This window comes from Streptopelia decaocto, assembly GCF_964273445.1.
Source record: "Streptopelia decaocto genome assembly, chromosome: 11".
In the NCBI taxonomy this organism is placed as follows: Eukaryota; Metazoa; Chordata; class Aves; order Columbiformes; family Columbidae; genus Streptopelia; species Streptopelia decaocto.
Window position 1 is genome coordinate 8,315,600 of NC_138666.1, and position 21,970 is coordinate 8,337,569.

Here is a 21,970-nt window from a genome sequence, read left to right on the forward strand (position 1 = left end):
CGGCACTGCGCGGCGCTGCGCGGTGCAGGGCGGTAGCGGCAGAACCGGCGGCCGCGGCCCCCCCAGCTCCGCGCCGCTCCGCGCTCCCCCCCTCCCCTCCCCTTCCCCGGCGTGCCGGCCGCCCCCATGGCCACCAAAATCGACAAGGAGGCGTGCAGGGAGGCGTACAACCTCGTCAGGGACGATGCCACCGAGGTGAACTGGTAGGTTGGTCCCCGGCACCTCCCGGTGCTCCGTGATTCTCCTTCTCGTTCCCCCCTCCAGAAAGGGTTACTTTTATAGACCTTATTCCGCTTCTCCTCTCCTCCCTCAAAAAACGATGTTATTTTACAGCATGTCCTTCCCCATCTCTTTTCCTTTCCCAAAGGGTGATGTTTAAATGTATTACTCGCCTTCCCTTTCCCCCATCCCAAAGGGTGACTTTTAAATGTGTCATTCCCCTTCTCTTTTCCCCTTCCCAAAGGGTGACTTTTAAGTACAACGGCTCTACAATCGTCCCTGGAGACCAAGGGGTAGACTATGAAACCTTTAAAAGGAAATGCACAGGTAAGCGCTGTCTGCATTGCTTTGGCACCTCGTCGTGTTTCTTGCTGCCCGGTGCGAGGGGGGAAAGGGTGGGAGAAAACTCGGGGAACCTGGAACTGGTGCTTCCCCTGCCTGCCCCGTCCTGCACAATCGCGTTTTCAGCCACCAAGTCCATAGTCCGGCCGGTCCTTTGTTTCATCCTTAGACTTAAGGTCCTTTGGGCCTTTTTTCCCCCCTCATTGCACAATTTTTCAGTGCTTCTTGGGTATAAACAAGCTAAAACGCTTGATTTGCAACTGTCTTCTTGTTTGGCATGGCTGAATAGCATAAAAGACTCAGTTTTTTGTGGCCAAAAAGATGCAGTCATACAGATCACTTTACAATTGAGTTCTTCTGTAAATTGTATTTATAGTGCTAAAGTAACAGCAGATTTTCTAAGAATATGAAACCTGAGAAGGGTGGTTATGCCGAAGATCGGCTGGAACAATACAGCACTGAAAACAATCGTGTATGTGGCGTTGCACAACCACAACAGTTGCGGCTCTGGTTTAAACGTGGCAGTTGATTGTTTAACTGTTGTTTGCAGAATATTAACAGGAGGAACAAAGCTTGGGGTAAATGAAAATAAATTGAGGAATATTTAACTTCACCTGATGTTAACTTTTGACGTGTTTTACAAAAGGGGGCTTTGATTTTTCTCAAAATAACTTCGAGGGGGGAATCATTTAGCTTTTCCCCCAGTCTATGCTGCTCTTTAACAATGGCACCAAGTGACGTGAGATATGAAGGACTTGTAATGCTGGACTATAACCTTCCTCACTCATCTAGTTCCACCACAGCCAAGTGCTACAGTTAACCTGTATTTTCAGAATTATGTGTCTGTGCAGTGAAGGAATTGCACATTGAACAATCTCTCCCTTCTTAAGGTGGGGGGAGTCCTGGAGGTGTCGTACCCACAGCTACCGAAACGCCAGTGCTGGGCCAAATCGGTCTGTCAAGTCCTAGCGCTTGGTTGTATTTTACCGAGTTGTAGGGAAGGACTTCCAGTGATTTACGTAAGGATGGGACTTGACTGATAATTATCAGTCAATAAATATCATAGGAGAAAAATACATTTCAGTCCTTGGAAAGCAGCCATCAAATCAAGAAGGTTTAGACTTCTCTGCTACGACATTTGCAGTGAGGTCTTACTAGGATTAACACAGCTACTCATTTCCAGCTGTTCTTGAGACCTTTGCAGGAAAAATTCTCAAAACCGAAATGGATCCTTTTGTAGTTGATGTCAGATGAGCTGATATCCCTGTGCCACAAGAATTCCTTCCCACCCAGCTCTTCTTAATGGGCAACGTAAGGAAAAAAGTAGTTCCCTGGCATATGGGGAAACCCAGGGCTCAGCACTTCTGGAGTTCATGCCAGTGGTATCTAAAGGGTCAGGAGTTTTTTTGGGAGGTCAACAGCTTCCCTGTGCTAGTGCCATGTTCTCTGTCTCCTCGTGTGGCCAAGATAACTGAGCATCTCCAGACATCCGAGGTTTGCAGAGGAACCTTCCCCATTTCTTTCCTGTCCTCGTTTTTAAGGAGTCCTCTTATTTTGTCTGATTTTGAATGCTTTGTCAGGAGTGGCACCCTCTCAAGAACAGTTCCTTATCTTCTGTAGCAAAGGGAACACTTCTATTGAGTGGCTAAGCAGACAGAGGGGCTTTGGCAAAAAGAGTCATTGTTGGGCTGGGTAGGGTGCGTATGACAACTCATGGAGGCACATATCGCACTTTGGAATATGGCCAGTTTTGTTTTCTTGCTACTGTTTGCATGTGCCCAGCCCTTATTTATAAACAGGGTATTAAACAGACAGAGTTGAAGCAAACCTTGTTTTATACCAGCAAAGTGCCAAGCTGGCCCCAATACTGAAACATTTTTACAGCAAAAAGGAAATTTTGCGTGATTTAGGCATAAGTGTGGTAAGGGAAGAGTTAAATAAAGGGCATCTGGGGGGTAGACTGTGGCCTATTGTTAGCCTTTAATGTGGAGCTAAATCCCTTATAGCTACTCAACCGCTCCCTTTCCCTCTCCCATCTCTCCCTCCTTGTTCCCACCACCCCATGGGCTGCTCCTTGGCAGGCAAGAGGTTCTCCTCAAACCCACCTTGGGAGCACAGTTGCTGGAGCCTTAAAGAACTAGACAAATTCAGCTACGCAGTGCTCGGCCGAGCGCTGGAAAGGGTCTTCCTCCACCCAAATTATGGTGCAGAAGCTGGGGAAGCAAGAGCTGCAGGTTGCGGTGCCTCCATCTGTGCAGCGACCCTTCGCCTGGCCCAGTAGACTTAGTCAGAAAATGATGCTCATGCCAGCAGTGAAGTTAGAGCTTTCCTCCCCATCTGGAAGAAAGGTGCCAAGTGTTACTATGAAGCAGAGCTGGTTGGAATATTTCTGCTGAAAGCCAGCAAAAAAGGGTAGGAAGGGATGGAGGAATGGGAAGAACTGCTAAATATTAATCCTTCCTATTGCTACGTCTCTGGGTCATGCTCCATCTTATTCTACATTTTGCTGGAGGGGAGAAGAGCTACTATCAATGCAAACAGCTTTGGAAAATGTGATGAAAAGATTAAAAAAAACCAGCATCAGAATAAACTTCCTTCCTTGTTTCTAATTCCTGTTTTGTGAAAAGCGCTGCCCTGAAAGCCACAAAGTGCTGCAGCTGCCTCTGGTAGGAGCTGAGCGTAATTTGGTGCTTGAAGGTGAGAGTGGGAGCTGGAACTGAAAACCTCAGCGTGCAAAGCGTCCCCAAGCCCCTCTGTCACAGCTCACTCTGTTCTGCTTCCTCCACCATCTATTTCAGTGCCGCTCTGAGCGGCAAACATCTGTGTCCCCCGCTTTCTTTAATAACCATTCTTCTAAAAAGCACCTTCAGCGTGCAGTACATATTGCTTCACCCCAGGGCATTCAATTACAGAGCAGGCAGTGTCAGTGTGTGCTAATTTATGTGGCTCTCAGACCAAGAAGGTCTTTTGTACCAATCTGGAGACATTTGCCTGTGGTGGATATCCTGCCTTGTGCAAGGACCGAGGTTAGGAAAGGCTGGAGGGGGGTTGTTGGCAGCAGGGTTGTATTTTTGCTTTTTCTTCCCCCCATAAATACCCCTTTTCATGCAGCCCATGGCCCAACGCATTACTGATCCCACAAACCTCCTCGGGGAATGAGAGTGGTTGCGGACAATGGGAAAAGTGAGAAACTAAAATTGCTTCTTTTAATGGAAGTAGCAGTTTAAAAAGACCATGTAAGAAACCGGCTTGCTGCAAACCTCCCCCATAAGGCTCTGTGGGCTGGTGAAGGGACGGGGACAGATGGAGATGCTGAGCTCCTGGGGCAGGGAGCTCCATGGGCCAGGATCTGCTGCTGCAGCCCCTCTGACTCGGGCGGGTTTCATTATTCTCATTGCTCTGCTCTCAGATATACATTGCACGTCAGACCTACATGTCGTATCTCGGGGTGGAGGTTTTTTCTTCCTAAAGGTCTGTACTAAGCTTTGTGGACTAGCAGAAAAGTTGAAGGAACTGTATAATCAGTCGCCCTTTCCCCATCCCACTGCTTGGGGACAGAAATTGCCACCGTTGAAGGAAGAAAACATGGTAAGAAAAGCTCATTCGGTGCCCTTTTGTTCAGGATTGTGCTGCTAACACAGCCTGAACCCTGGACTTTGCGTATCAGTCGCTGTCAAGGTCTGTGTTGGGCCACAGGACAACTCAGACACTTTGGCTGGGGTACCAGGCACTGCTTGGGTCTCAAGCAGGAGTCTTCTCTGTCCTCCAAAGACCAGCCCCAGTTGTGTGAACAGCTCCGCCAGCTGATCCCAAAGTCAAGTCAAGGAGGCTGGTTTAAACCATTGGCACAATAAAGTCCTTACATGATCAGGAGGGGGCTGCTGGTGGCACTTGCAGTCCTGCGAATGACCCAAGTTTGTGACTATATTGGCCTTTGTCTGACCCAAAGAGTCTGGAGACCAAACTTGAGGACATATTTGTGTCAGAGTCGTTAAACAGACAGTGTAGACACCCTGTGTCTTCTGGTGAAGGACTGTTTTGGTTGGGTTTAACAGCACAGATTACCTCTGCATTAAACAAGGACTTAATTCAAGGCTTTTGATCCATTTTACTTCACAGTTACAGCTCTTGCCTCTGCAGCTGGAGTGGATCCAGATGTAGCATTAATTTGGTGTTTGGTAGTACGTGCCATCAGTACACTTAAAAAAAAAAACCAGCTTAGCTGGTGGATTTGAAGCCAGAAACACAGATAAAGAGTTGAAGGTTATTGTACGGAAGGATGTGAAGGCTCTTGAGTTTTTTTGTCGTTGCTTTTCGTTTCAAAGGCTCATAAGTGGGCTGGTGATGCTGTTGCTGAGGAGAGCAGAATGACATACAACTGAGATACCCAACTAAGAGTTTCATCCAAAACATCCATTTAAACTTCAGCGTGTGTCAGTAATACCCAACTACACCGGACAACTTGCCTCAGTTTCTGTATTACAAAGCAGCAGAGCATTGCATTGTCTGTCTGTGGTTTACTTCATTTTTTTTTAAAGTGTGTATTCTGCCATTTAGTAATGAAGAGGCTGGAAGACTGTGTTTTCCCCCCCATGCCACATGTGAACAGTTGTTTTTCAATGCATCCCTGACAAAAGAAATAATGAGCCTTTTATTTGAAAAGCCCCAGTCCAGATAAATAATTGCAATGACAGCATGAAATGGGATAGTTATTCATGTGTCTGAAAGGATCAAACCAAAACCACACTGTGCATTCAGCACGAGGAAGAACTGAAAATCTTTGGTCGGAAATAAACACCCTATAAAATAATTTCTGGTTGGCATAAAATATTAGGAAGAAAATAAAAAAGGAAGCTCTTTTGGGCTTATGACGAGTGTCCTATAAGCCTGGCCTGCATATAAAATTTAGGAGCTAAGAGTTGAGAGATCACCAAGATTACATTGGCACCTTAGGTTGTAGGAAAGATTTGTAAAAATACATGAGGACATATAATGAGATAGGTGCTTATCTGCATTTGGCTACATCTTAAGTTGCTAAAATGGGCTTTGTAAATCAATCTCCTACTGCTTTTGTTTTTCCTCTTTAATGTTGGTCTTGCCTGCTTTCCCTGAAGATCTATTTAAAGGCAGACCTGGGGCCACGGGTGGTTTGTGGGAGTTTCCCATTGTCTTGGCAGCATTTCCCCTCCCCGCTCGCTGGGATCGCTGTGCTCTGGGGCGGAATATGGTCCCCAGGTCAAACATTTTGTATTTCTCTTAGCTGACTTAATGAGCATGTCTGCATGCTCTTTAACATGGTTCAAGGGGGAAAAAACAGCCTAGTAAGAGGTAGGGAAGGTTTCCTGTCTGCACTTCTAGCCATGTGAATACAGGGGTGACTGAAGAGGTGGAAAATGGACAAATTAATCAAAAATTGATTTAATTGAAACAAATCCTTCATGAAACCTGTCATGTGCTATCAGTAATTCATTGTTGGCCAGCACACAATAGCAGATCTTTCCATCAGCTGCCTTGTTATACGTGACCTTGCCTGAGCAGGCCGGTGAGCAGTGGCCTCATCTTGGCACGTCCCTGGCTTGGCTGTTCAGAGCCCTAAGCCCAAGAACCGTGAAGCTCTTGACCGTGTATTTCTTTCCTGCAGCTATTATCTTTTCCTGATGAGTCAGTCCACTTCAATCTAATGGGGAATTTTTTAGTACAGCTGAACTAAAGGGTTTGAGTGGATGAAAAAGAGGAGAATGCCATGAAGGAAATCTCTGCAGCCTGGCATCGAGCTTTGTTGACAGCCAGGAGCAGCTTAGTCAGTATATTTGGAGAATCTTGCCTACTGATAAGTAAGGCGTTTGGAGAAAAATACTAAGTGATGCTCATTAAGGCATTCATTGTACTTTCCATTGTTTGTATAGCCCTATTGTCCTGCTCTACAACCATAATTAAAGGAGTAGTGATATTAGTAGGAATTAACGTTTTTAATTCCTGCTGTTTGTAGCTTGGGAGAGCTTCTCAAATAAAGCTGCTATTTCCGTTCTACCCAGATCTATTATTTGCCTCTCTCTGCCCTGAAATTCATGGCTTAGTGACTAGGAAGGTGGTTGCATAGAACCGGGCAGGATTTCCTCTCTCAGAGGAAATCTACTGTCTCACTATGATTTATTAGGCTCTCCCACACACCCAGCAGTTCCTAAAACCACCCTAAGTGGTTTTGTGTGAAAAGGGGGGTGTATGTGGGGGTGGATATTAATGCCTTGAGATTTCTAGGGGACTTGGCACTGACGGCATCGATGACTTCCAGTGCAGCGAGGTGATCTGGTAGGATAGAACCAATTAACCGTGAAAAGAGGAAATCTGGGAGTATAAAAGCACTTGTGCTTTGATCCCGTTATCGCTCTGCACATGCTTCAGACTAATCGTGGAACTCAACCGCTTCTGCTCAGGGATTTTGACCTGCAGTTAGAAAGGCCCATACCCAGGCTGAAGTAGCGCTAAAAATCTCCACATCTGTCCCCATTGCCCTTTTAGGAAAAGAGACATGTTGATTGCTAAGGGCTCCGATTCACGTTCCCTCTTGGTTTCATGTGCAGCTGCTGAAACGCTCCTCAGCTGCTGCGATTCACAGACTGGCAGGTCAAGTTAAAGCATCACATATTGGTGGTTTATATTAAATATGCTGGGCTGAAAAGTGGCAGCTGAAGAGCGTGTTCTGCCTCCTGTGGGGATACAACCCTCATGGGGAGGCAGGAGGAGAAAGCGCCAAGCTCGGCTCTGACCCTTCCAGCCCGCACGGATCAACCCGCCCCAGGTAAAATCTGCCCGAGACAGTGACTCACAGCCCCACATCTCACCTCCGTTGCTCGTTAAACTTACTGAGAATTAACACGATGAGGTAAGAGTTGCTCATAGTCACTATGAGGTGATCTAACAGATAAAAGCCCACGTGGAATTGCTGCATGTGGTGCCACTGATCCAGCTGCTCTCAGACAGAAAGCACTCCAGCTCTGTTGCAGAGGAGCAAATCCTGCTGCTGCCAGCGATCCGTGGGTTCATGTCAAATTGGAGTTCATGCTGACAGATAAATTCCTTCAACTTCCTTTCATCTTGCTGTGAAAAAGCACCGCTTTCTCACATTCATTATGTTTTTGCATTATCTTTTTAATAAAGGGGTATATTCCAAGGCAGCCTTCGGGATCTTTAACAGCCTTTGGTAGAAGGGGCAGGGATGAAAAACCTTCATGCTTGGGTGGAAAGTGATGGGCCCATGGGAAGGGCTGGGACATGGTTACAATATAGTAGGGGCCAGGACTCAACGACATTAAAGTGCCTTCCAGCCCTGTGTTCCCATAGGAACGACAGTACAATTCTTAGCAGAGTGTGGCCTCCTTTACTGACCGATTGGGGAAAGCGATTTTTTTTTCATAGAACTGTTAATAGTAACGTTAGGGGATTTACTGTCTCTCTTCACCTTGGGTATTTCCTGGCTGTCAGTTCATTTATGGTTCTAATCAATCTTGGGAAGAGGATTTACTGTCAGAAACTGGACTCTCTGTATGTGTTTCTTGTACTTACCAGTAACAGGGTATCTGAGAGAGAAGTTTGGTTTGCCTGAACTGTCGGTACACGACTCTTACTCTCCTTCCAAAGATCCATCTGGATTTTTCCTTTGAATAAGATCTCTCTTTCTCTTTGTTTTGATTTTGAAATCTTCAGGGGAGTTTGTTTTGAACACTGTACTGGCTCACACACACCCCTACATGTATTTTCCAGTCTTCCCCAGTAGTCTTCTATCAGTGGCAAAAAAAAGTGCATAGAGAACAAAATACGGGGAGCATAGGTGGTCTTTTTGTGGACTTAAAAAGTCTTATATTTTATGAAGGGGAATTTGTCTTTACTCACATTGTGGCAAAACAAAGTATTGAAGATGCTCTGAGATCTGTCAGCTTTCAGAGAACATCCTGCTTTTTTTGCACGGATTTCTAGCAGCTTATTTTCTGGGGATGAACAATTTCGAGCTGTTCTCCCCTACCTCTAGAGCTCCTGGGGCTGTCCTGACCGTTCCTGGAACAACCTGTAATGGATCCAAGGATGCGGATGCTGGCAAACATTATGACACCTGGAGTCTGCACTTTCACCTGGCAATAGTCAAGACAGCAAATAACTATAAACATGTTGAACTGGTCACAACAAGTGTAACCAGGATTAACGTGATTCTGTTCAAACAGCAAGTCTGTTCTCCTATTTTGAGTCATCTAATTTCATTTACAAGGTCTTGAGTGAGCTCGAACAGATGCAGTGGCTATGATTAGGTATATTCCACGATTGCACAACTGTCCATCTGCTCCGCTTTTCTGCATGATCCTGGTGGAAGGTTCCAGCATCGTGTGTGCCGCCCAGGCTGGGGACAGGAGTAGATCGTGTCACACGCTTTCTAAGTGCCTGTGATCATGACGGTGTCCAACTACCTCTGTTGATGAGTCACCCTGCAAAGGATTCTTCACGACAAGGAGTTTACAAGGTTTTCACACATATGACCAGACTAAATAACTCTAGTCTGGCGTGATATGGCAGAAACCAGCTGTGAAATAAAGATGGTTACAGTTCTAAAATCCAAAGCCTTTCTCTGCAAGGCTTCAGAGGAGTAGAAAAACACATCTAGGGAAGTAATTGCAATTTTTTCTTTTGCTTCTTCTTCTGTCCTACTTATAAACTCGTAGTACAACTGAGCCAGAAATGTTGCTGCAGAGAAGGAAAGGAAAGGATCAGATTTGCACAATGGCCAGTTTCTGGTATATGTTATAATATGTGACCCTAATCCTGCTATCCTGTAAGAAAGAGATGCTGAGAAATCACTTTCTTCCCTTCTTGAGCAGTGACCTGCAAATGAATATCTGGCTGAACGTGTACCCGGGGTTAGCCCTGTGCTCTTGACGTGCCTGTTGATTGTCTTTTAGCCATTTCCAAAGTCATTAGTGTGGGGTGGGGTGGCCAGCACAGCCAGTTTCCCCCAGTAACTCAGAGCACCCCAGAAAGAGGCAGACCTGACCCTGGCAAAGTGCACCCTGCCAGCAAAGGGTGTACGAGCAGAGCGCCATAATTGCCCTTTTAATCCGGAGTGATAGTATTGTAGCACAGGATCAGTGCCTTGGCTTAGTCTTTAAGTTGAGAGCAATAGTCTCACCTGGAAAACAGCAAGACAGGGATGTTTCTAGTTTTAATCATTTTGTTCTTTTTGCTTTGTCTCTCCAGACGATGTTCGATTGTTTGGCTTTGTCCGATTCACCACCGGTGATGCCATGAGCAAGCGAGTCAAGTTTGCCCTCATCACTTGGATCGGAGAGGATGTCAGTGGCCTCCAGAGAGCCAAAACTGGGACCGACAAGACTCTGGTCAAAGAAGTAGTACAGGTAACCTCCTTCTGCTCCTAACCACCAGTTCTCATCGCTTTTCACTTTACAGACACCAAGCAGGAGGGGACGGATGGGGAAGAACTGGATCACACTTCAACTTAGTAGTTAATCCCTTAAAAAGAAGATGGTTTCCTATTGCCCGTCTTCTTGCTAGGAAGACTTAACATCTGCTCTTTCAGCGCTCAGGCATAAAGAAGCACCTTTGAGCTTAAGGCTGTCTTAACTATTTCATGAGGAGGGGACATATGCACCCCCCTCCTTGTCACCCATCTCCTTCCTTGATATGGAAATAACATAATATTGAATGGTAGAGAACAAGGCAGTATTAAGTTAAGCAGGTAAAATCAAACAGAAAAACCCACACCCTTGTTTAAACTTCTCTGAGGCTTTTTGTCTCTGCACAATGAATTCGTGGACCTAATCAACTAAAGTCTGAAGTCCCTATCAGTACCAATTAACCAACAGTTCTTAATAGCTAACTAGATTTGAACGGTCTTCTGTTTGGCTTTGGGCGTATCAGGGAAAAAGGGAAATGTGCTCGGTACACACCTTGGAAGGGCTTCACTTGAATTTGTCTGCCCAGCTGAGCTTAACAGTTAACTCTGTCGAGTCCCTGGGTAGTCAGAGCCCGACTTGCTCTGTTGGGCTCCAGGCTCAGTCCAAGTGAGTGAAAACAGCAGAAACCATGAGAGAAGCGAATTGTGGAAGGCTGTGAAAAACTGCTGCCGAAAAGCTGAATCTTAATGGGGAAGATGCTCACGTTTAGCATGTTTCCTCTGAAGTATTTCAAGCAAGATCAGCTCTTTCAGCTAAACCTAAGGCCAGCTCTTCACCGCCTGAGAAATGGTCTCTCTTGTGCCCTCAGAGAACACACTGACCATTGAAATAATCTCCCTTAATCATTGTATTCTTGCCTGTGCAAGGAAAACGCCCAATTGGACCATGTGAAGGATGAGAATGAGGTCCCCCTCAGTTCACTGGTAGGTTGTATGATGCAGATTATATCTAGATATGAAGCACAGAGAATATAATAGATTAATATCCTTCCAGAAGATAAGCACTGGTGCTGAATGTTTCAAAATGACAGCTACACAGAGGGGCCCGTTCTGAAAAGAAAATTCCATAAGGACATCTGAGAGAGAGGAGAGCAAATCTCTGCTCATGTGAAGCACCCGAAACTGTGTAATTGTAGCTGAAGATGAAATTATAGAGTACTAATGAATGACTCATACAAGAGTCACTAAGCCCAAGATTTTTTAAAATAATATGTGTAGACAATTTATTCCTGTTGAATTGAATAGCATTCCTGAATGCTCTTCTGAGATCTGTCCCTCAGGTCTGTTACATATAATTTGCAATTTCACTTGTTTCATCTTTGATTGGTAGTCTGTATGAGTTAATAATCTGGTGGAACATTAACCATTCTTGGCTATTACTTAGAAGCTTTCATATTCCAATTAATTTGTACTAAAATATGAAAACAATACAACTTGTGCTTAATACAGTTCTATTGAGCAACCATGTCTATAACCCACTCCAAAGCATTTCTGAATGTAATGCCAATGTGGTGATCTCCTTTTCATAAGAAATTATCTTGACAACTATTTTAAATAGTTGTAGATATACAACTGAATCCCTCCAAGTGGAGCAGGATAAAAGCAGAACTATTTTCTTGTTTTTATGCATGTAACCTTGCAGATAATCTGTCAAAACAAAGAAAACAAGAAAGTCCAACTGAAATGTAGTGGACGGAATTTATCCCAGAGCTATTTTGCTCTTGCTAATTCTCTTGACCTTCAAGTACATTCCCAGTCACCCCACTGCTTCTGATTTTTACAGGGGTTATTTGAGACATTACTTCTACATAGAAAAATACAGTTGGTTGGTTGCTGTAATGATAAACTACAAATCTGACTCAGAGTTTGTTCATCATTTGGCATGAGGAGTAGTCTAGAGTGGGATTTTTTTTCTTTATAAACGAGAATCGGGGCTATTGATGCAGTTTGGCTCTGCAGTTTTAGTTGTGTGCATGGCCCACAGGCACAACTTACTCTGCACAACGTGCATCTCCTTCCAAGGAAGCATGGCACAAAGAGGCTTTCTGTACAGCAGATACCAGCTTTGATTTTGTGATCTATAGAATAGATTGGTTGGGACTCCAGAACAACAGCTCTTCAGTTTGAGAAGCCCTCAGTAAATCTCGAAGGGCGCTCGCTATCTTGTCATATTTGCAAAAGCCAACTGTGGTTCTTTACTGAAGACCAAAGCTCCAGTGTGAGGGGAGACTCGCTTTATATTCTCTGCTATGTTGGAGATGTATTGACGAGCTACAGTTCAGCTCTGCTCAAGGCTGAACAAATGCCAATAAACACTGTTCTTCCACTGAGACACTCAAAGTGAAAGACAGCCAGCTTGAATACCTCCTAGCAAGCAAAACCTACCATGTTGCATCTGTAGAATAAAGAGTGTTCACACATGGTGATTATTAACAGTCTCCTAGAAGCACCTGTCATAAGGAAAACGTACGGTATATTAGCTATTGAGGAGTAGATTTGGGGCTTGTGAACAATGGGATGGAATATTACAAAGCAAGGAGAGGAACTACATTACCCTCACTTTTGTATTCCTCCCTTGGAAGGGGGAGCAGGTGCAGGGAAATCTATAGGGAGGTGGTTTGGGAAGCAACACTCAGAGTCAGTGGGGGATGTTGCCAGGAAATCTCTCAGGAAGAAAGGACAATTGATTTTTAGCTCTACTAACTGTAAAATTACAGGGATGGATCTCATCAGGTGCAAATGGCCATAGTTCTCCTAATCTGTACTAGCTGAGAATGAGGTCTAGCTTATTTGGGACTATCCTTATTACCTCTTTAATGTTGGAAAACAGGCTTTGCATTTATTGTATTTATTTTGGGTTGTAGAAAAATGCATTTTTGCATTTAAGGAACACTCAGTAGCTTTCTTTTTCACCCCCATTCATTTTCTATCCTTTCCTCTTCACCTCAGCTGGAGGTCAAGCCTGTGACCCAAGTAGTTCAGCAGAGAGCAGGGTAGAAGTAAGGCCAGGATGGGGAATAAGTATTGAGGTACTAATGTGTGGAGGCTTTTCTGTGTAAATGGTGGCATGGAGTAAGGGGATGCAATATTGCATCTTTCCTCCACTGTCTAGGCCAAGGGCAGCCCTTGGGGAGAGGGGTAGTAGCACCCAACACCCCACGCTTTGCAGACAGTTGCTTAAGATATTTGGGAGGTCATTTCTGTTGTACAGTCTAAACCTAGATCTAGAATGATCTAAACTTACCGGCTGAGGAACCTGATGAAACAGTAAGCCAGGATGACTCAAACTACAAGGCTGCACCTATTTTGTCATCAGCAGTAGCGTGCCTTGTCTTGTACACAGGGGTGAGCCGTAGATACTCAGGGAGCCACACGTGCAGCAAACACCACAGCATTTGTCCCCTCTGCACAACTGCAGTTCCATCGCTGTAGATACCCCGTTTCCCCGAAAATAAGACCTACCCCAAAAAAAAAGCCCCAGCATGATTTGTCAGGATTTTTGAGGATGCTTGAAATATAAGCCCTGCTCCAAAAATAAGCCCTAGTTATAGTTCATTTAAAAAGTCAATTTAAATAGCATCCAGGCGGCGAAACATGTAAAAAAGTAAGCATCTTTTTGAGCAAAAATTAACATAAGACCCTGTCTTATTTGGGGGAAAAGAAGTTACCAGGTGAATGGAAAGGCTTCAGGCATATTTTCTACTTGGCTGCAAAGGAGATCATCCAAATGTGGTCTTAAAATTCATGTTTTATGCCCTTGGCAGCAAGGATAGTTCTGCCTTTTACCTCCTTTCTATGCACAAGTTGTGGTTCATTCAGCATTAGTACAAATCCATGCAGGAGACTCTCTCTGTTCAGAGGGCTGTTTTTTTTTGACGTCCTTTATTCCACAGGCCTAGGGGAAACAGGTCAGTCAGCTAAAGCCCAGAAATGGAGCCTATTGTAAGCTGCTGTAAGGAACGGCTGCCAGTATGAGGTTCAGTTCAGCCATAAAAATTCCGGCAAGCTGAGACCTGGCAAGTCCAGGAGTGTCAGGCCTTCCAGTGAACAACCCCGATTACTTTTTGGAGAGGCAGAGGGATGATGGTGCTTTTCTTCCAGCAAGGACAAGCCCAGGCACAAGGGGTTTGGAGCTGGGAGTGGCAACCAGCGTAAAAAGGGGTCCGGTTTTGATGTAAATGCTGAAGAACTGAGAACAGGACTTGGTTTCACTCTGAGCGTTACTTCCTTTCTGTGAACTTGTTGCCCTTCATAGCTGCATTTCCTACTGGGAGATTTTAACCCTTCATTGGGCAGCGTGAAGGTCTTTTTCCTGACGGGACTGAATTCCGCTGCAACGTCTGTCTCAGCAAATGGACTGCCAGACCTTTGCCAGTTTGTCGTATTTTCCACAAATTTAGACTCTTCTCTATTTTCCTCAGCACTCCTGCCCCCACAAAGTCATGTGCTCTATTATTTGCCTAAATCATATTCAGGGTGAAACAACTCTGTTTCTGTGAGCAAATATTCGTGGCATTTTATTCATTATTATTTTTGGTGAGGAATTTGCCCGACTTTAGTGATGTCAACAAGTTTATGGAGTTCCTGCTTTGGAGCTCGTGGTTGGATCTTTTTTGTTCGCCTTTCTCTTTTCCACTGGATTCCTCACTGCACTGAAGCTGCTCTCTCAGGAGGGAGGACCCAGTGATGGGGTTACGGTCCCTGGTTTCAGGACAGATACAACACTTATAACACCATGTATGTGCATTAGCTTCTCATGTTAGTACAGTGGCCTAAACAAAAGATGGCTTAATAACTTTGTTAGAGGCAGTTAGAAAATCAAACTCATACGGTAACAGCTGCATCGTGGCTTTGAGACAGGCTTTCTCAGGAGCGTGGGTGACATACTGCTGGGAAGGCAAACAGAATTGTGCTTTTTGACTGTTTTTCCTATTCTGGTTTACTGTAATGACCATACCAAAATGGATATGGATTTACAAGAACTCCTAGTCTAGAGAAAGCTGTAACTTTGTTAAGTAACTGCACCCCACATCTGCCACCCAGCCCCGTGACTTCTCCAATGGGATGCAGCACAAAGAAGAAGAATTTGCAGATCAGCTGAAACGCAGTTCCCGTCGCTGGGAGATGCGTTTGCCAGAGTTTGGGGCTGGCTTCTCCCAGCGGCTGGAACTGCTCCGTGTAAAAATTGGCAAGGAGTACATTTGCAGAGAGGGGTTTTGCTGATGGCTCAGACTCCGCCGGCTGATCACAGGACCATGTTTGCTGCAGCCACAGGACGTGTCCTTTCTTCCCCATGACCCCGGGTCTGGGACTCATACAATGCTGCAAAACTAACATGGGAGATGTCATCTCCTCTGTACTGCGTCGGTGCTGAAAAGAAGATGAGCATGGATGGGAGTGGTGACATTAGGCAGAGTGGAAATTAGGATTCTGAACAACAATGGAGGCTGCTGCAGGTCCCCATGTAAATAAAAACAGCAAGAAGCTGCTCAACTACCTGGCACTGTTCCTACCTGCTAACAACCCAGGTGTCTGTAGACGATACAAGGATTTTCCTTCTGGCTTCAGGCCTACCCATGCTGAGATTTATACCGGCCTCTGCAGACCTTTTTGGTACAGTATCTGCACCAGACAGATTTTCCTTTGGCCAGCTTAGTGGAATTTTATGGCCCCATATGCTAAACATTCAGGGCCTGAGAAAATCTATTCCGCCTTTTTTTTCCCCCCATAAAGTTGTCTGGAATTGAAATGCTGGACTGAGCTTGCTGGACAAATTTCATGCTTCCCCGGGTGAGATGCAGGCTCACTTTTTGCAACCTGACCTGCATGGCTGGAGCCCTTTCCCTCTGTAGTGTCACATGGAGGTTGACACAGCAGAACCGGATTGCAAAATTGTGACCCTCTGCCACTCCGGTACAAAGTGAAGCATGTGCTAGACAGGAGCGTTGAAGAGCCATGAGTAAACCTGACTTTTTACATGTTCAATGATTTGAGAGACAAAGCAAAGAGACTGTGGTCACTTGCATCGTGAGAATGATAAAGATAAAAGGCATCATTGTTTTTGTAATCTGTAGGCTGCTGGTGACTCTGGGGTGAATACAAAGGCTAGAATTCACTTGCAGGGCTTGCTGTGGTTGTAAAAAGCTTGGGGACAGGGGCAGGAGAAAAGAAAGGGAAGCAGAGGATGTAAAATGAAGATGCATGTCAGCAAAGAGAGGGGCCAGGCATCAGAGCTATGCACTGTGCCTTAGGCGGCTGTAACTCCTGTGATTCTCTTGAAAGGCATTAGACATGGGTATGTGTGAGAAGAAAAAGCAGGGACTGTCCCCACCCTAATCTTTTAAGGACAGAAAGAAAATCTGGTGGCAGAGCAGAAATCTGGCTGTTGGCATTGCTGTTAGCTGCTTGAAGCTAGGATTTTTCCTGGTGCTTTGCAGGAGCCGGTTCACTATGATCAGTTATTTATAATTGGAGACGACAGTCAAGCCAAATAAGGATGATTGCCTGGTCTAGCTAACATCAGACCAAATTAAATCAGTTTGGAGCAGTTTTACATTCTGGCAGTTTCAGTGGGGACAAAAAAAAGAGTGAACTCTGGATAAAATGGCCCTTGGCTGAAAAGTGCTGCTGTTGATCATGGGTGCCCAATCTCCTGATCTGAGAGCCAGAGTCCCTTCTGTTTCCATGCCCTGATGACACAGGAAGCAGTTTCCACTGTCTCTAAAATACGTATATGCCTCCCTGATTTGCAGCCTGAACAAAAACCCCAAAGAGCTCGAACAGTGAATTTTGAGTGATGAGGGAGGATATAGCTGAAAAAGGGTCAGGCAGGATGCTGAAATCTGGAGTTCCAGGCAGCAAACTCACCCGAAGCCTCTTCTCCCCTTGGGGCCAGGCTTGATGAGACATCGTGGTAGGTGCAAAGAACCAGAGCCCTGACAGCACCTGCCAGCAGAAAGGAATAAAGCAAAGAGTTATTATTAGCAGTGACCCAGATTGCACTCCGAGGGTACAAATCTGGCACAAGAGGTGGCCCCGGTCAGCTAAGAGGATATTTAAGAGTGGCTGGGAATACAACCCATCTGGCCACTGCTGGGGGGAGATTGTTCCAACCTTGCAAGGTGTCTTGGTAGCACTGACGTGAAATAGGGGCTGGTGCCCACAGATCATAACCCAGAAATTGTCTGGAAAACTATCTAGCTGAGAAGACATTTGAGAAATTGTAATAACTTTGCAGTACATATTATTTAGTTCCCCTCTGTTCATGCGTGAGTGCATTTGCAGTTTTAATTTCAGAATCGGCTGGATTCTGCACAGCAGGCATCGAAGGAAACACTCCTCACATTTATAAAACACACACATTTTTCATGGAATTCCTCTCAGAAATTATTTTATGGGCCTGCCTCAGTTCTCACTAAAGTCAGGGCAAAGACTAACTCTGAAGTCACATAGTCCTGGATCATCTGCTTCCTGAGTTGAGGAAAAACTTAAACCTGTTAGCACACAGAAAATAGATTGAAAAGGCTCAGCTCAAAAATCATGTAGGTAGCACACCTCAGTGAGCATCACATAGTTGAAAACCATTGTTGTCTGAGCTTTGCAGAGATCTCACACAGATCTGGAAGCAGGACACTGGTGAGCATGACCCAATCTGATGGTTTGGGCAGTTCGCCTCTTCATTTCCCATCTTTAAAAAAGGATATTTTGTTTCTCTAAATAAACAGTTTCTTTCCCATTTTCCCTGAACTCTCATGGCTGAGTGCCTGTAATGTCTGTCTGTCCTCACACCAGAAAAGCCAACCACTGAAGTGCGGAGCAAAATGCTGCTGTGAAACGGTTGTTATTTCTTAGGACTTCGTCAAATTGCTGCTAAACTAAAGCAGAGCAGACAAGGCTTCTCAATAGCTGCTATAAGCTTTTTATTTTCTTGTTTTTTCTTCCCACCCATAAGCAACTCTCGGGTAGTGAGGATTTCCTACAGTGTGAAACAGGATCAGCCGCAGCCTGGGTGACTGGTGTGGGGGAGGAAGCTGGTTTGCTCTCCCATTTATTTCTTCCACCGCATGAAAGAGGCGCTGAGGCTCTTTCAAGCTGAATCCTTCTCCACCCCCTCCTTTACCCGACTCTGATCCCAGACCGAGACCCTTGAGATGCTGCCAAATCAAGAGCTCTCCCATGGCTTAGAGTCTGAAACCAGTTAGAACCCCCCACTCCCTGGTTGTGCCGGCACTGGGGAGATCTGGACAAGATGACGGCTTCTCTCTCACAGCATCGCCTCATTCTCCCAGGCAGCTCCATCACTTTTTGAGGTGCTTGCTGCCCAGGGAGCCAGATTTCCCGAGACATTGCAGCACTGCTGTTGGGATTTCAGTGTATTTTTTTGTCCCTGTCCCTGCAGAGTGCAATGGCTTGTCTTGGCTTTTCACATCTAAAACTCTCTGTGGGTTAGGGGGGAAGGGAAAGGCACAGGCAGCGTTTTCAGTTGTGGTTAGGAAGGGAAATGCTAAAGCAATAAGCAAAAATGCGTATTTGCTGAAATGTGTGTGCGCACACGTGTGCCACCCTTGCTAGGAGGGACAAATCCCTGTCTGTAGTGACACTGCTGTGACAAGTGCCCTGAAGGCACCGCGGGATCCCATCCACAGCGATCTGTTAAGAGCGAGGTTTTCTCTGCTCACAGCCTCACACATGCTGCCAAGCGCCTGCCCAGCTCCCATGAGTTGCAAAGAGCATTGGAGCAGCCAGACAGCTGCCCTATGGTACACAAGTGTGTTAATAAAGCGTGTTCTCAAAGGTCACTTCGGATCATTAGACCACAGAGCACACTCAAGCCTATTAACAACACCAGCAGCCTGTCTTGTACGCTATCTTTGTTTTGGCCTTGATGAGATAGTTGAGAGGAGGATGTAGATGTATTTTCTCCTTGTACCATCTGCATGTTGTTCAGTCTTGAACTGAAGCATCCTCCCATCAGCTGCAGCATAGGGCTGATGATCTTGTTTTGGGAAAAGGCCTCCTGAACGGGACCAGGGCACAGACACAATTAGAAGATCATTCTGAGGGTCTGTGGCAGTTAGGTGGTAGAGCAATTTTGCGCTTTTTAGTTTTCATTACTACTTAGGAAACTTGACCTAACCTGGCCCAGGCATTTATCACTAGAAAGAGTTATTGTATAGGGCAAGATTGGGTCTTGCAGCTGGTAACAGTAGAAGAAGAAATATAAACATAAAATTGCTCCAGGTTAAGTCCCAAATTTTGCCATCACTATTTTTGTGTCTCATCCACAGCTTTCTACTTATCAACAGCAGATAAGGGTATATAGCTCATACAGCCATGGAGGCTGGATAACATTTCTTTATTCAGCTACTTGGACAAGTATCCCCTTTTTTAACAGGCTTTTTCTTTATCTCTTGCAGAACTTTGCCAAAGAATTTGTGATTAGTGACCACAAAGAGCTGGATGAGGATTACATCAAGAACGAGCTGAAGAAAGCAGGGGGGGCTAATTACGATGCACAGACTGAGTAAATGCACGAACCTCCTGGCAACATCACCTGGATCTCAAAGGGAGGGGAAAGGCACAACAAATAACCCAGCTGAGAGATGAGGCAACTGGAATCCCCAGCGTTCTGTGTGTGCACCTAAGAACTCCCTTCCTTTGCACACAGCGGACTTTTATTTTCCATTCCATCTCATGAAACATCCCTCTCTGGGCTTCTTCCCCCCCACTCCCCCATTTTTTTAACTCATAACTTTATGTTCTCACATCTGTGCAATTTAGGTTTGTCTCTGCTTTGATCCTATTCAGCATTGTGTTTCTAGAGGCTTGCCATTGTGTCCTTCTTCACTTGCCTGCATGTCTGTGTGTTTTAGTTGGGCTTGACCTGGTCTCTGAGGGGAGAAAATTTTGAGGGAGTTCTGAACATTGATCATTATTATTTTTTTTTAATTTGTTCTCAATGATACTCTGGGGAATAATATTTTTTGCTGTTGTAGGCTCAGAGCAACTTGAGTTGATTTCACCTAAACTTTGATTAAATTGTCTAAGCTTAAATGTCCAGTTAAGATGCTATCTAACAGATGAAAAAAGAGAACAAACAAACAAAAAAAATCTCTTCAACTCTTAATAAATGGGAATAAATTTGCCTTAAACATCGCTTGACAGTTGCTACGCTATGTGCTGCATCTCCGCCCCTCCCTCTTAAAAATAAGATCCAGCATGATCCAAATGTGGAGGTTTTGATTTTTTTGGAGGTATTATGGCACAGTAAAGTGAGGGTCTTAGAAATGTCTGGACACTTGTTCACAATTTTGTGTACCTTGGTCTCTGGGTTTGTATTTGACTTTCCTAAAGCTGGGGCTCAGGAGGTGAAACTGAAAGGCATAGATTTTCTTTTTAAATGATGTCTGCAAGAATAACAGCCGCTGAATCCAGCAGCCTTCTCTGCCCAGGTCCCCCCTGGTTTTTTGGCAGTTAAACATAGCATTTTCAGTTATTTGGGGCCTTTGGGCAACGATCCATCCCATAGCTCTGACCAAGGGATGGAGCAGGGCAGCTCTGTCCCAGCTGGGATGAAACATCCAACAGTGGAGGCTCAGAGATAACCTGGGCACAGTTTGTTTGGTACCAGACTGTTTGTTCGAGGGGGCTTCTTTGTACGGCTTTTTTCTTTTTTCCATCAAAGGTAATTTTCCCCAAAATTATGTGTAGGGGGAAACTGTGTTGTACTGGGGGCTTGGGAGTCAGCATTATAAACCCATTACAGAAATAAATGTTTTTCAAGAACAGTTCTCAGCGACTCTGTTGTTCTTCTACCTTCCCTGCAACAACAAGCCTATATTTAGGAGGTCTCTTAATCCTGGGTGTAATGCTTTGAGCTCTTGCAATCTTGAGGCTATAAGGGGAATTAAACACTGGCTTAAACGTTAAATGATCTCAGTGCTTGCAGCCCTTGTCTGCTCATCTCCATTCTAAAGGCGGAGGTGACCATGGTGCATCTGACACACTTTGTTCAGCAGCTCTACATTTAAATTTCCAGCACCAAAATGCCAAGTGGGAATTGTAATTAGGTCAAAAAGAATTTTACACCCACGTAAAATAACTGTAGAGAGGTCAGGAACAGATTTAGGAGCAAGAACAACACTTCCGGAGTGAAGTATTGCAGCTTCCTGCACAGGGTTACGTGAGGCATTACAACTGGACTGAACTTCCCCCAAAAGAAAGGAAAAGGTTAATTTTTATGGGACTAACAGTAGGGACAGTCATAACTAACAGCAAAGAGCTTTGCAGAGAACTTGTGACGCTCTGAGGCTTTGCCTGACCAGTTGAATGACCACGATAAACTTTTATTTGGCATCTTGTGGGATACAAGGACAACAATCTCAGTCTGGCCTTGAAGCCCACAAGAAATCCATCAGCACCAGCTGTGGCATGGGGTTGATGCACTGCTCAAGAAAGAGCCCAGCAGAGGCAAACCAGCTTTCTCAGCCACTCAAAGACACCTCAGCAAGACAAAGCAGAGGATGGAGGAAGCGAAGGCATCACCCTGACCCCTCTGGTTTCTTTGCTATCCTCAGCATATGCCTCCCACAGAGTATTTTCCAAAAGGCTTTCTAAATATTTTCTAAGTATTTGTCTCTTCCAGGTCACTTCTCCAGGCGTGTCTGTTCATGCTGTCTTTGACAGTCGCCCCGGGGCTGTCTCAGTGTCCTGCACCCAGGGCTGACTCACCCCAGATGGGCTGGGAGGGGAGACACGGGGCTTGTCCCTCTCTTGGATTGTCCCCTGACTCCTGCAGTGGTTTGAAATGGGTCTCCAAAGTACTCATAGAAACTCATGGAATCATTTTGGTTGGAAAAGACCCTCAAGATCGAGTCCAACTATTACCCAACCCTGGCACTAACCCATGTCCCTGAGAACCTCATCTCCATCTGTTCAACCCCTCCAGGGATG

The 21,970-nt window shown here is 45.2% G+C and overlaps 2 protein-coding genes across 8 annotated transcripts in view; one reads left to right on the forward strand and one right to left on the reverse strand.

Annotated features, from left to right (window-relative positions):
* KLHL36 (kelch like family member 36) overlaps positions 1–21,970 on the reverse strand; it is a 107,629-nt gene that overhangs the window by 19,247 nt on the left and 66,412 nt on the right. For 5 of the 7 annotated variants that reach the window (XR_014185173.1, XM_082063156.1, XM_082063162.1 and 2 more), the window contains one exon: positions 16,886–16,963. The exons of the other annotated variants lie outside the window; for them this stretch is intronic. Coding sequence is in view for 4 of the 5 variants with exons in the window: in XM_082063156.1 (XP_081919282.1) it covers positions 16,886–16,963 (78 nt within the window). In the remaining variant the exon portion in view is untranslated. The remainder of the gene's footprint in view (positions 1–16,885; positions 16,964–21,970) is intronic. 7 annotated transcript variants of the gene reach the window in all.
* On the forward strand, positions 13–20,805 carry COTL1 (coactosin like F-actin binding protein 1). Its single transcript, XM_082063173.1, has 4 exons — positions 13–203; positions 464–546; positions 9,802–9,959; positions 19,435–20,805. Exons 1-4 carry the CDS (start codon positions 127–129, stop codon positions 19,543–19,545), a joined length of 429 nt encoding a protein of 142 aa, XP_081919299.1. The 5' UTR covers positions 13–126; the 3' UTR covers positions 19,546–20,805.